Below are 13511 nucleotides of genomic sequence, written 5' to 3'. Positions count from 1 at the left end.
ATTTTGATATATGTATATGTCTATAATACTTACTTTATGGAAACTTACTATCTAATTTCTGAATGAGCAACCCCTATAGAGATTCATCTACCTGATGGTCTACTGGACATGCAGAAAACAATGCAGCTTTCTCAGTGCCCAACTCTAGTGAGCACAGGGAGCATGATTCTTAATCGTGTTGTTGGGTATCTTACTCAAAATATATAGTGGTCTCCTAGAAGCACACATAATTAAGTCATAACCACATCCAACCATGTATGCTTCTGGTGTGTCTCTAGGAAGAAAATACTAGACTTTGAAATGAGAGTCGTTACAAACATAACCATTTCTACTTTCAATATATCTTGGTCACTCAAAACTTTGTGTGAATTATAAGCATTGCACTGTAATAAGAATAATATGTATGCCACAATTTAATTACATAATTCTGAGTACAAGGAATACTTGGTGAATAGAGTGAGATTTAGTTTCTATACTCTGGAAACAATATTTTTTTGTTTGCTTGTTTTGAGACAGGGTTCTGCTGTATAGCTTCAGTGCCTGTGCTGGAACTGGCTCTTGTAGACCAGGCTGGCCCTGAACTCACAGAGATCTGCCTGCCTCTACCTCACAAGTTCTCAGATTAAAGGTGTGTGTCACCACTGCCTGGCTTCTGGAAATAGTTTTAAGTATTATATTCAATATGTACTGGATTTTCAGGAGTTTGCTGAATGTTCTCAAAAATCTTTCAGTTTAACTGGAAAGTGTGCATAGTTAGGGCTCCCTTGTTCAGATCTACTTGAAGTACACGGCTAATGCTTAGCTTGTGATATAAAGAGACATTTTTAATTTTTTTCCCAATCTATTAAGATTCATATTAATTTCTTTTATTCTTTTCTCTTTTTTAAAAACATTGTTTTAAATTTATATGCCAATCCAAGTTTCTGCCTCTCCTCCTCCTGCTCCTCCACCTTCTTCCCATCTGATGCCCCATCTACTCCTCAGAGAGGATAAGATCTCCCACGGAGAGTCAACAAAGTCTTACACCTTGAGGCAAGACCAAGGCCCTCCTGCCTTGTATCAAAACTGAGCAAGTTTCCTCCATAGGGAATGGGCTCCAAAAAGCCAGTTCATGTACTAGGGATAAATCCTGATCCTACTACCAGTGGCCTTACTTACTGCCCAAGTCATACAACTGTCACCCACATTCAGAGGGCCTAGTTTGGTCCTATGCAGGTTCCCAGACTGTCAGTCTGGAGTCAGTGAGCTCCAACTAGCTTGAGTCAGCTATATCTGTGGTTTTCCCACATCATGGTGCTGATTCCTTTGTTCATATTATTGATCCTTTTCTTTGATTGGACTCCAGAAGCTCAGCCCAGTATTTAGTTGTGGATCTCTGCCTCTACTTCCATCAGTTACTAGCTGAAGGTTCTATGATGACAATTAAGGTAGTCATCAATCTGATTACGGGGTGTGGACAGTTCAGACATCCTCTCCACTACTTTTAAGGTCTCTAGCTGTCATCCTTTTGGATTCCTGGGGATTTTCCTAGTGCCAAGTTTCTCCCTAACCCATAATGATATTTGAAATATCAGATATCTGAAATAAAGATATCTGAAAGAGATATTTTGAAATCATGTAGGAGCGTCTTAAATCCTGAAGGACAGAGCAAAAGCTTGATCTATGATCCAAGAGAGCACACATAGTTTGATGTAACACAGGAAATAAGTTTTGCCTTGGAGTTTACACATCCCCAAACTCTGTTCATCTGCTTCACCGTGTTCTTGGGTCTTGTCTGTGTTTCATTTCTCTCCCAGTTAGAAATTACATTTAGTGCAGTCAGATGCACATAATATTTTTCTCATCAGTATAAACCCAACACTTGCCAAAGTCGCTGAGTGAGTGCACAAGAAAAAAAATGTATCAGTTAAGTGGCCAATAACAGCTCTCTGGAGTGACCTATAAATTGGGGAATCAGTAGTTACTATTGACTTTGGAAAATGTATTATTCACTTAATGTGACAAGGTTAAGCTATTTTTTATTCTCCCAGCATGACTATGAACTAAATTTGAAAACAATTGTTAAACCAGTTGTGCTAACCAGAATTAAAATTTACAAAAACAGTCCTACAAGGCTTGCTTTGCTTAATTTGATCTTTACAATTTTTAAATTTTATTTGTGCAATTAAGAGAAGTAAGCGGTTCTGAGTAGTAATTTTGGAAAAATCATTTTAAGCACGGGAGTTAATGAGCTTCTCAATGAAGCACATGCATAGCTTTAATGGCTAATTTGACTTCTCATTTTTTTCATGGTGTGTAGGCACACAGTAGTATATAGTAATATAAGTTATCATACACATCTGTGGTGAAGTGGTTTCCATATTATACATGATTGGGTTTTTATTCTTGTCTTTCATGCAAATTGGTCATGACTGTGACAAAGATTTTCATATAGAAGCAGCAGTTCCAGCTGCCTGCTGGTTATGTGGCGAAGGCGCTAGGTTAGAGACAGGATGCTGCTAATACATGTTTTACAAGATATCAGAATGGTTCCTTTGGTCATCAATCAAAGGAGCAATATTTTTAAAGTATATTTAGAACATAATTATTTCCATTAGCTGTTGGTTGACCATCCCTTGAGAGTAAGACATGGATACAAAATCACAGGTAGATTTGAGAGAAAACCAAACAAAGAATTATTAGCCAACTTTCCATTGCTGTGACACAATACTTGAAGAATTCCCATTAAGAGGAGAATTTGTATAATTGATTAACAGTTTAGTAGGGTTTTAGGTACCTTGAAGGTGTTATGTTAGTCCTATGAAAGTATAGTATAGCCAGAAAGAAGTGTGTTTGTGTGTGTGTGTGTGGGGGGGGGTGAACTAGCATCCTATTGTCTCAAGAATTCCAGGCAAAACTTAGCAACAATGACCCTTTTCCACCATGTCTTTCTTGTAGAGCTATACAGTTTTTACCTATTAATCACTGTGCCAAAGGCCTCCAAAACATCAATATTTGTAGATATGCCAGTTCTAAAGAAGAACAATGAGAAATGCTTAGGAAACTTTAAAGGGAAAAGGGTTTAATTTCTACTTGTGACTGGCATAGGCAGTGTGATTCATATTAATTATTTCTGTCTTAATTATAGTGAATTAAAGCACATACCATATTTTACTTTCTGACCCAATATGAATCTCCATGAACAGGAAGAGAAAGGAAGTGGTTGAAATTCCAGGAAAGGTTCAGTAGTGATTGAGTGCCATTGATTTTACTGCTTAAATAATCCCAATTAAGGTTGAGATCTTGTCAATAATAACGTGCTCAAGTTCACTTAGCAAATTAGTAATGGGTCATTTTTTCCATTTCTACTAATGTACCATCCTATTTTAAGGACATTAAATGAATGTGTATTCAGTGACAGAAAAGAGACTAGAAATGTTTTAGGGACTGAACATCTCTCTCTTCTTTGACATATGTCTTGAGCCACAAGAAGACAAGATTTATATAATTTGAATGAGATGAATTTGAAACTAGACCAAATAAACCTTGTTAGACAAGAGTGAAGAGATATCATGGGGGGGGGGGGCTATGTGCCCAAGATGAATTTAAGGAGAAGGAGAAATTTAGGGAAGCATGACAGGAGACATTTGGATGTTTCTAACCTCACAGTTTCTGTGCTGTTTAGAAGTTTAATGGTATGTGGGCACTGGGCAGTATCATAGTATTTGTATTGTTTATCATTTCACAATGAAAGTTATCCTATATAGAGTGTGAGCCTTGCTTAAAGAATCTTGGGTTTTCCTTATTCTTTGTAGGATAGATCACAGTCTCACCCTGCTTCTATAAGGTGACCCATACTGACTTGCTGTGATTCTAAGGAAATTGTGAATTGTCTTACTTGCAATCAAACCTCTTAATGATGACTGTTTGGAGATATTTGTACACTGTGTGAAGTATTGCTCTGACTAGTGTAAGAAAAGGTTGAACAGGAATGAGCTGGGCAGGACTCCTGGTCAAACGACAGGAACTCGGGTGAATCTAGGTGCATAAGGGAAATAAAAACAAGACAAGAAGGGAGTCGGATATACATAATGAAAAAAGGTAAAAAGTCATGAGGATAAGCATAGTTTAATAGAAACAGGTTATAAGAACTATTTAAGAACAAGACTAAGCTATAGGCTAAGCTTTCACAATTAATAAGAAGTCTCTGTGTTATTATTTAGGAGCTGAATGGCAAGATGGAGAAAGACTAGTTACCTACATCTCTATGCTAGTGATAAATTACCTACATTTCTGTTAGTGATATATTTGTATTTCATGGAAAAATAAAATGTCAGCCGGGTGGTGGTGGCGCACGCCTTTAATCCCAGCACTCGGGAGGCAGAGGCAGGCGGATCTCTGTGAGTTCGAGACCAGCCTGGTCTACAAGAGCTAGTTCCAGGATAGGCTTCAAAGCTACAGAGAAACTCTGTCTCGAAAAACCAAAAAATAAATAAATAAATAAATAAATAAATAAATAAATAAATAAAATGTCAACAAATTGGCTTGTAGATAACAACATGTCTGAAGTGTCTATTTTATTGTTAATGAAGGACCCCACACAACCAAAATCCATTCAATTTACTAATTAAACATTGGTTAAAACAAGACAAATTAACAAAAGACACCTCAAAATTAGAATGGATATCTGGAAGATTAACAATCTCTTCCATAGATAAGTTGGCACTTCAGGAGCCTGAGATTAGAGAGAACCTTACGTGAGTCTTTCTTCAGACACTGAAGTAAGTCAAACAAAGCAAAAAAGCGAGTGTCTTCATCAGATGACTGCAAGGATGCCAGTCCATTCCAGGTGGGATATATATAATCTGAGAATCCAGGAAGAACCTAAACAAGAAAAGACATTCATTTATCATCACTATTGTTTGCTTGGTGTTATTTATTTTAAATGGGGAGTGCTCTTGGCATAAAGTTGGAAATGTAAAATCTCAGGCGAAGGTATGAATTTTTAATGTATATGACTCAGTATGAAAATTATACAAGAGAAACTCCTGGATATATTTCCTGTATACAATAGATACCATATTAAGGATGGTCTTACATACAAGGCAGATAGAGACGCAAGGTGCTACCTGCCTGTAAACATGGACTTTACCATGGGACAATACCAGTTCTCTCATGAGGAAATTTAAACATGTCCTCAGCAATGTCCCAGACTTTGTTTCCCTGATCCTGAAGAGAACCATTGCCCTTCTGTACTTTTCAGTTAAATCTATTGTCCACAAAATACATGGAATGGAAATCTCAGACTTGGAGAGGACTGTGCCCGATGCTTTCAGGTGCAGATAGTCAAGAAAAAGTTGTGATGAGGACATCTGGTGATGTCAGGAGTCTTTCCCCTTGCCAAGGAAAGGTAGTTGCTCAAAGGTCTATAAAGAGCACTTGCTTTGTATTGAGATTCCTTATGTGTAAAGTACTTAGTAAAGAACCCTAGAAATGGATAGCATCACCAGTAATGTTTTGGTAACAGAGCCAGATGATTAAATGATGTAGGTGGGTCATCTGTCTATGTGTTGGTTAATTAATAAAGAAACTGCTTGGCCTAATAGGTCAGAACATAGGTGGGTGGAGTAGACAGAACAGAATGCTGGGAAGAAGGGAAGTGAGGCAGATGCCATAGCTCTCCTCTCCGAGATGGACACAGGTTAGAATCTTTCCCAATAGCCACCACCTAGTGGTGCAACGCATATTAAGAGAAATAGGTTAATCAAGATGTGAGAATTAGCCAATAAGAGGCTGAAACTAATGGGCCAGGCAGTGTTTAAGTGAATGCAGTTTCTGTATAATTATTTCGGGTGTAAAGCTAGCTGGATGGTGGGATGCAGCCCACTGCTCCTCACAACAATTAAATTTTGCAATGTAATATAAGGCAGCTCTTCATTCATTTCTTCCTACCATGGCTATCTATCTGATGAATGAAAAAGGAAAGGAATTTAAGAAGACTACATACCTTGCTGAATATGCTCTTTAGAGCCTCTAGAAGTTCTTTGATTTTTCCTTCAATCTCTTTTGCTTTTGATATGATATCATTAGGGGCATCTTCCATATGACTTAGTTCAGTTGTGATGTGATGCAGAGGGTTAGTCCATGCACCCAACATGCCAATCGTCTCTTTCAGAAGGAATTCACCCTAAATACCCATTATTAAATAATTGTATTAAATTAGTAAAATATATCACAGTTAGCCCATGTGGCATATGGTCAAAGAAACTAGACTAAAATATACATTTATTATATTTATGCATCTGTCAGTTATGAAAATTTCAAAGTTTATTCATTTGCCTATGGTTGGATTGAGTTACACTAAATATGCCTTATTTGAGTAGGCATTTTTTTTTTTTTTTTTGGTTTTTCGAGACAGGGTTTCCCTGTAGTTTCTAGAGCCTGTCCTGGAACTAGCTCTTGTAGACCAGGCTGGCCTCGAACTCAGAGATCCACCTGCCTCTGCCTCCCGAGTGCTGGGATTAAAGGCGTGTGCCACCACCTCCCGGCTATGTTTTCTTATAATAAACATGTTTTATAATATTTCTGTTTCCATCTGAAATTCTACAATCTGTCCTCCTGGTATAAGCAATATTCTTTTATTTATTTATGTTTATTTGTTTCTCCACAAGTAACCAAGACTTCCCAGGAACTGAATAGATGGTCATAGGACCTGTGTCATACAAAATTGATACCACACTGCACGTCAGTAGAAAGTGGCCCAAATGCTTTCCCCATAAGAATGATTTGTTAATAAAACATCAGGTTTCTCACTGACTGAGTTTTTCTTTTAATTTACTTTTAGACAGTGGAAAAAATGCAGTGAAGACAACTGGGTCTTTTTATGTGCTTTCCTCATGCTTCATGAAACATAGTTCTTTCCTCTTGCTGAGCAGCCCACGTGTGACCATGCACAGGTGAAGAACCATGAAACAGCACTGCCTTTAATAAGAAGAATGATGGAAAGCAAAGGAAAATTTGATTCCCCAGTGTGTGCTCACTGCCAAGGTCACATATGAAAATCATCCCTGAATAAAATGCTGTCGTGCTGCTGTCCGATAGTTATTCTCTTGATAATGAAAACGAAGACTAAGATCGGATTGCACTGACCCACTAGTGTCCAACATTTTGACATTGTGATAGAACATCAACTACAGATGTGGTTGATTAAAGCAGGAATCAGAAAGAAGAAAATATAATAATTACAAATGGAAAGTGGTTTGATACATGAACCTTGTCATCACAAATGAGCACATAGTTGTATTCTGAGAGTTGCAGTGTTTTACAGGGAACCTCTTGTTCAGCTGACTTTCAGTGAAGGCTTGGGAGAAGACAGATGTTTTATCAAGGACTGGATGCTCAGGTTAGATGCAACCAGGGAGATGTTGAAAGTTGAGATTTTTGGGGGGGGATCAGTAATATGCAAAGTAGCGAATACAGCAGCATTTCATATTATAATTAATGAAACTGTATTTGCATTCCCTATACATAAATATGAATATATTTAAGCATTGTGCAATTTAGTTCAAAGTTTCTACAAAATAATCACAATAACCCTAGCTATAGGCTTCGGTAAGATGGTTCACTTGTACATAATTTATGGTTCTATGAAAATATTATTTAATCCTCAGTTTTACTTACAATTTATCAACTGTACAATGTGATTTTTCTTTGATTATTTCCTCCTCCTTTATTCTTCTGCATGTGTGATTGCCATAACTATCTTCTTACCCATAACCACCTTCAGTGTGGCTAAGTCAGTTCTTCAGCTTAAAACCCAAGCTGTACTCACCCGGATCTGCTGGTGTCCATCCTTAGGGATCAAAACAGATAAGGCAGATGTGTGGCAGGCAGTAAGGTCCCTTTCTGGGAACCACCGGTGTGGTGTATATCGCGTATCCTCCATCTGGAAAAAAAAATCAGTTTTAATTTGTACATGAGTAGCTTAATCCATAACCAGAATATTGATACATTTGCTACGTGTGTGTGTGTGTGTGTGTGTGTGTGTGTGTGTGTGTGTGAATGTATAAACTTTTGCGCTTGTGTTGACAGAAAGATGGGGAGGGAGAGGGAGATCAGAGTTTATGTTCAGATTTTGGTCCTTATATTCTATCTTCTTGGACACACTGTCTCCTTTTGTCTGCCATAGCACACAACAAGCTGACAAGACTGGAACTGCCAGAGATCACCCTGATATAATTTCCCACCTCCCTATAGTAGCACTGGCTTTATAGACTTACATTATCAAATCTGATGTTCTGTGGATTTGGGGGATCCTGATGTCCTCAAACTGATCTTTTTATCTTCTTTTTCCATGTTAATTCTGTAATCCCTTTTCCCACCCTCCCTACCACCCCCATTTAACCCCCCAAATGGTTCAGCCCCAACTATTTTCTTTGAGATTTCAAGAAGTTCTATGCTTGTTCCTGTTCTCAATTAAGAGGGATTTCCTGATGGTATATATTATCTGATTCTGTTGCCACATGCTTTCTAGTAAACTATAGAACTCTGCGAATGCTGGCCTGAAGGTCCATTTTGTAAAAGAGCCAAATATAAGTGAGGTACTTACAAATATCCTGTGCATTTCTGCAGTGAGCTCTCTGATATTGTAAGACTCTGTCATGGCATGATCCAGAAGCTCATTTAGAGACATTCCACCATAACCAGAAAAACTTGTATATACAGGAACAGAGGCTACCTTCTCCCAAAGGAAAAGGTTCAACATCAACATGATCAGGAGTGCCCCTGCTATACAGAAGCAGAAGCTAGAATGAGATTCATTCATCAGAGGTTATCAACAATAGTATAATCTCTGCCTAGTGTCACTGAGTACATGTAGTAGTAAATAAATATCTATGACCAAAAGATTCAAGTAAACAATTAATTTAAATTCCTATATAAAGAGGTTAGTTATTTGCCAAATTCTTGGATTGCTATCAAAACAAACACCACATGAGACTAAGATGCATAAACCAAACTGTGATATAGAAAACAGGCTTTGCCTGGAAGCCTGTTGAACACTGGAGCTATTTCACAGACACACAGAAGGGTTCACATGTTCAGGAAGATGCTACTGCTACCCAGAATGTCAAAGTTTCATTTTGCTCAGCCTGATACCTCCACTAATTTCAAACTGCCTTTGAACCACACATTCCAGAAATCGTTCTATTCAATGTACCCCCTTGCCCAAAGTTTTGGATGGCCAGTTCTTCACCAATCTTTTCTTCCTCCTTGAAGCTTTCCCAGTCTATTTTGAATGTCTCAAGAGTGTTTATTTCTTGTTTTGTTTTGTTTTTCATTTGTTTATTTTGTTTTGGGATCCATTTTTCCCAAAAACGTTTGCTCACACCGCTTGTTTTATGAAAGGGAACCTCAGCCAATCACATTCAGTTTTGGGCGTGTTCCCCTTGGGCCAAAAGAAACAAATAAAACATCCGCGTACGTTTGTTTTTCCTCTTTGTTTTCCTGCACTCCGCTGGAACCTTGGTTTTGTAAGCTCCCCTTCTTCCCCTTATTAAAGCTGAATATTTTATATTAAAGCTAGTCTGGTTAATTTTATCGACCGCTCGCCAAAAGTGTTATACCAACCCAGCAGAGAGTGTTGACAGCTGGAGAGACATTAGCCTCTGGGTTTTTTTTTTTTTTTTTCTCATCTTGATAAATAATTTCTTGACTTCTTTGGATGCAGTATCTACTTCCTTGGTAACTGTCAGTACTTCACCAGCAAATTAAAACACTTTGATGATTTTTCACCTTTTCTGTTTCCCTAGATTATCTGCTTTGACCACCAGTTTACTTGAATTTGTCTCTAGTTTCCTCTGATGCCTTAGCTTGTGAACTAGAGTCTGCTTTTCCTTTTGGTTCCCCTGCAATAAGGAAATTTGGCCGTAATCTCTCTTCTTTCTTTTGCTTTGCATTCTTTGGCCTAAGGCTCCCTTATTGTTATTTATCTTCACTGCTACTAACTCCATATTCTTCCTTACCATCCTTCCCTTCCTGATCTAAAAGAGACCACTTTGCCTGCTCTTCCAGTCTGATTCTCTGAGGCTTTTGGTATTCTCAACCAACTCTTTACCATCCTGTTCATCTTCCTTCTCTAATTCATTGACTGTTAATACAGTGATGGCACATTTTTCTAATCCTCTTCTGACATGGAAAAGTTTTGGAATTGAATTCTGCCAATGTAGTTGAGGCTTCAGTCCTGAAACTCCAGAGACCCTCAGCCTCTGGCCACAAATGGGATGTGGGTGGAGGGGAGGGGAGGAAAGTAGGAGGAGGGGAGTAGATGGAAATTTTTAATAATAATAATAATAAATAAAAAAAACCCCAAAACCCAAATACCTACAGAGAGAGCACAGAGTAACAGAACCAGCAGCTAGAGTGGCTTCTAAGACAGATTTCATGTAAACAGTTTAACTCTCTATGCAAAAGAAACAGGATATAGAAAACAAGTTTAAATTAAATTTTACATTTCTTGGCACTTTCCTAAATAATTACTGAAATATAAAATGTGATTGTCAGAAACCTAATTTCCTGATGCATTAAATGTGAGTCCAGAACATAGCAGATCATTGTCCGAGATTTTTGCTTGAAGGACTCCTAACTGCAAATGCTCACAATTAAATGGATCTAAGCATTTTGTAGTATACAATATGGCTAAAAATATATTTTGTCTACATAATAAAGTCATTAATACATAATCCATAGACTTTTCATTTCCTGTAAATATGATGGTTATTTTGCATATATACATATTTATATCTACATACATACATGCATATTTTTATGTGTGTGTGTGTGTGTGTGTGTGTGTGTGTGAGAGAGAGAGAGAGAGGGACGGGAGGAGAGAGGGAGGAAGAGAGAGATAGAGATCTATTTTTAGTGAGGAAATTCTCATAATCTAAGAGGAAGGGGAAGAGGCAAATACTCTGTTCTCCATTTCCTAAAATCCATGACTGTACTGAATTCTGTTTCCTGCCAATGTCATCTACAGAGCTTTAGCTCCAGCAACAGTTAACGTGGTAGTGTCATTCAGTTTACCCCAGTGTGACAAAAAGTTTAAAACAGGTATCTGCTATGACTGCTTACATTGGGCTTTAGTGCTATAATTAGAAAGGTTGATTCAAGTGGGCAAACTCAAGTTTAAGATTCAGGAAACAAGAAAACATTTCCCTCTTCTTTCTAGTGGCATGACAATTTGAACACATCAACTCTAGTGTTTCCAGTACATTCTCACTCTCTGAAACATCAATTGTTCTGCATTTTTCCTCCCTCTGGGAAATGTTCTGGGACTTAAAGATTTTTAAACACTGCCCATGGTTTCTAACTATTAGATGCCATGATAACATCCTATCTCTTATGTGTTTGTGTGTGTGTGTTATGTTTTTTTATTTTTTGAAGTTAAATAACTAATTGGCTTGAAGTTTGTTAAGTAAACTGGGATGACCAGTTTGCCAAAATCAAGGAGTAATCTCTCCTTTTACTTACAGAACTAGAATTATGAGCTTCAGTGATATCATGGGCCTCTTACCATTCTCTTGCTTACTTTAGCCCAAGGAAGATGCTGATTCATCTTACAAAGTGCTCCTTGTCTCAAGGACAGAACGATAATTCCCATGTTTAAAAACTGTTCTAAATGATCTACTTTGCTCTTAAATAGGCTATTTTTAGAATGTAATTTTTCCTGTAAATCTTTGTTGTGTTTCTTTTCAATTAAATATATGTATTAACACCAGGTACACAGGATAGGACTCAAAGGAAAGATGGATTGATCAGATTTGCTCAGAAGAGCAATAGTGAGAGCTTACTTACAGAAGCAAGGTTGATTCAAAGACAAGCGCATCTCAGAAATCTTCCACGATAGTAGGTGGGCCACTGGAGAAGGCTGCTGCACTGGAGTTCTGGGCTCAGTTTACTTACTGACTTTTATATACTCTGGCAGATTGCCCCAAGGCCATTCACTACTAGAGCAGGAAGGAAATAAGGGTTAAAGCCCTAGGTAGGGTTACACTTACTCTCCTGCTTCAGGGAACATTAGCATTGTCACCACGATTATCACAGAGCTGCTGTATCTGTGTTTCTGCCATTCACAGAATAGGCTATGGGGTATGGCTACAGGATATGGCTACAGGATATGACTACAGGATATGAACTGGCTTCAAGCAGAAATCATTTTTATTCCATGACTAGTGATGATGGTCAGCTCAGATCAGTGTATTGCTGGCCTTCACAATATCTCTGCCTCTTTACCCAGACTCTTGCATTCATTCGGTAACAATTGATTTTTGCTGACTCTGAAGAAGGTGAGATATGTATATGAATTGTGCTGAATTTTGGGAACCCTGTAAGAGCATCAGTCATTTCTTCTCTGTGGTTTACCTGGTTATTGCACTTTCTACAACCAATGACTACTGTAAAGATTGTCTCTGTGTAAACTAGGCAGAAACAGAAATCTTTAGAAGGCAGTTTGTTAGGCATCTTACATCTATTTCATAAGGAAAGAAGAATGGCATCATAGTGTAGTCTGCAACCATATAAGATACATTTTTACCTTTCATATATATACATATACACACACACACACACACACACACACACACACACACACACACACACACATTATGTATCTAATGAGTTTCCTCCTGTAGAAGTGGCATTAGATAACATTAGAACATTGTTGATTGCCACCAGAACTATTACATCACAATTACTTTTGGTAGGCATGCCTTGCTGTGCCTGCTTCTGGCATTAACATTTAACTGGGTTTCCCCATTCTCAACTTTGAGCCAAGCATATTTCTTGGTATCTTTGGACTGTGAATGCCGGAAAGCACAGCGAAAGTTTCCAGTTTAAGAACAGTCTGATTTTTCCATGTCATGGAACCAGAAAATGACGTATTTTTATGAACTGCTTTAAATAAATTCCTACTGACATGTATCCCACTGTAGTTTCAACAGCCTCAGTGCTATAAGTGTTCTTAGCAACCATGTTGTCCACTAGATCCCAGCAAGGTAACATACATCAGGAATTTGTAATTTTTCTTTAAAAAACAAACAGAACTATGAGAAGTACCTTTCCCCCAGGCATGTGTTTAACAGCTTCCTAATTCTTTATAGTTTATTGTTAAATTTTCATTTTAATTTCCCTCCACAGTGGTCCCTGCCCCACCCCTTCTTCTGCACCCTTTACCCCCCCTTGCCAACTCCCCATTCAATTCTTTTACAGATGCCGTCAGCTGCTAATCTATCAATTTTCTACTGATACACTGACAAATGGCTAAGATAGGTAAAGATCAGCTTATAGGTTAGCTTTGGAGGTCAGCAGTCTCACTGATGTCCCAGTATTGTTTAAAGCATGAATGTGTAAAACAGCAAATGAATTATGCATCTTGGTGTATTCTAAATCGAATCTTTGGAGAGTTTATTAAAATTATGAATAAGTCAAATTCTCCTATCAATTGTTTCTTCTGAAGGGCATCGTTGAGTACATTCGTG

The 13511-nt window shown here is 37.9% G+C and overlaps 1 protein-coding gene across 1 annotated transcript; it reads right to left on the bottom strand.

The window, feature by feature from the left end:
* Positions 1-4674: 4674 nt before the first annotated feature.
* On the bottom strand, positions 4675-11860 carry LOC119817110 (prolactin-6A1-like). Its single transcript, XM_038334305.1, has 5 exons — positions 11830-11860; positions 8588-8766; positions 7811-7924; positions 5987-6166; positions 4675-4863 (listed from the first exon to the last, which is right to left on the bottom strand). Exons 1-5 carry the CDS (start codon positions 11858-11860, stop codon positions 4675-4677), a joined length of 693 nt encoding a protein of 230 aa, XP_038190233.1.
* Between the last annotated feature and the right edge of the window lie 1651 nt (positions 11861-13511).

Source organism: Arvicola amphibius, chromosome 6 (assembly GCF_903992535.2).
Source record: "Arvicola amphibius chromosome 6, mArvAmp1.2, whole genome shotgun sequence".
Classification (NCBI taxonomy): domain Eukaryota; kingdom Metazoa; phylum Chordata; class Mammalia; order Rodentia; family Cricetidae; genus Arvicola; species Arvicola amphibius.
This window is presented reverse-complemented; position numbering and strand designations above follow the sequence as displayed.

What these genes read in the sequence shown, in the direction of transcription:
- LOC119817110 (XM_038334305.1), bottom strand. Translation starts at nt 11,860, where the DNA reads ATGCGCTTGTCTTTGAATCAACCTTGCTTCT. An exon ending in TTTGAATCAACCTTGCTTCT is followed by an intron (nt 8,767 to 11,829) that starts GTAAGTAAGCTC and finishes GCTTCTGTATAG; the next exon opens with CAGGGGCACTCCTGATCATG. An exon ending in ATGGACACCAGCAGATCCGG is followed by an intron (nt 6,167 to 7,810) that starts GTGAGTACAGCT and finishes ATGGGTATTTAG; the next exon opens with GGTGAATTCCTTCTGAAAGA.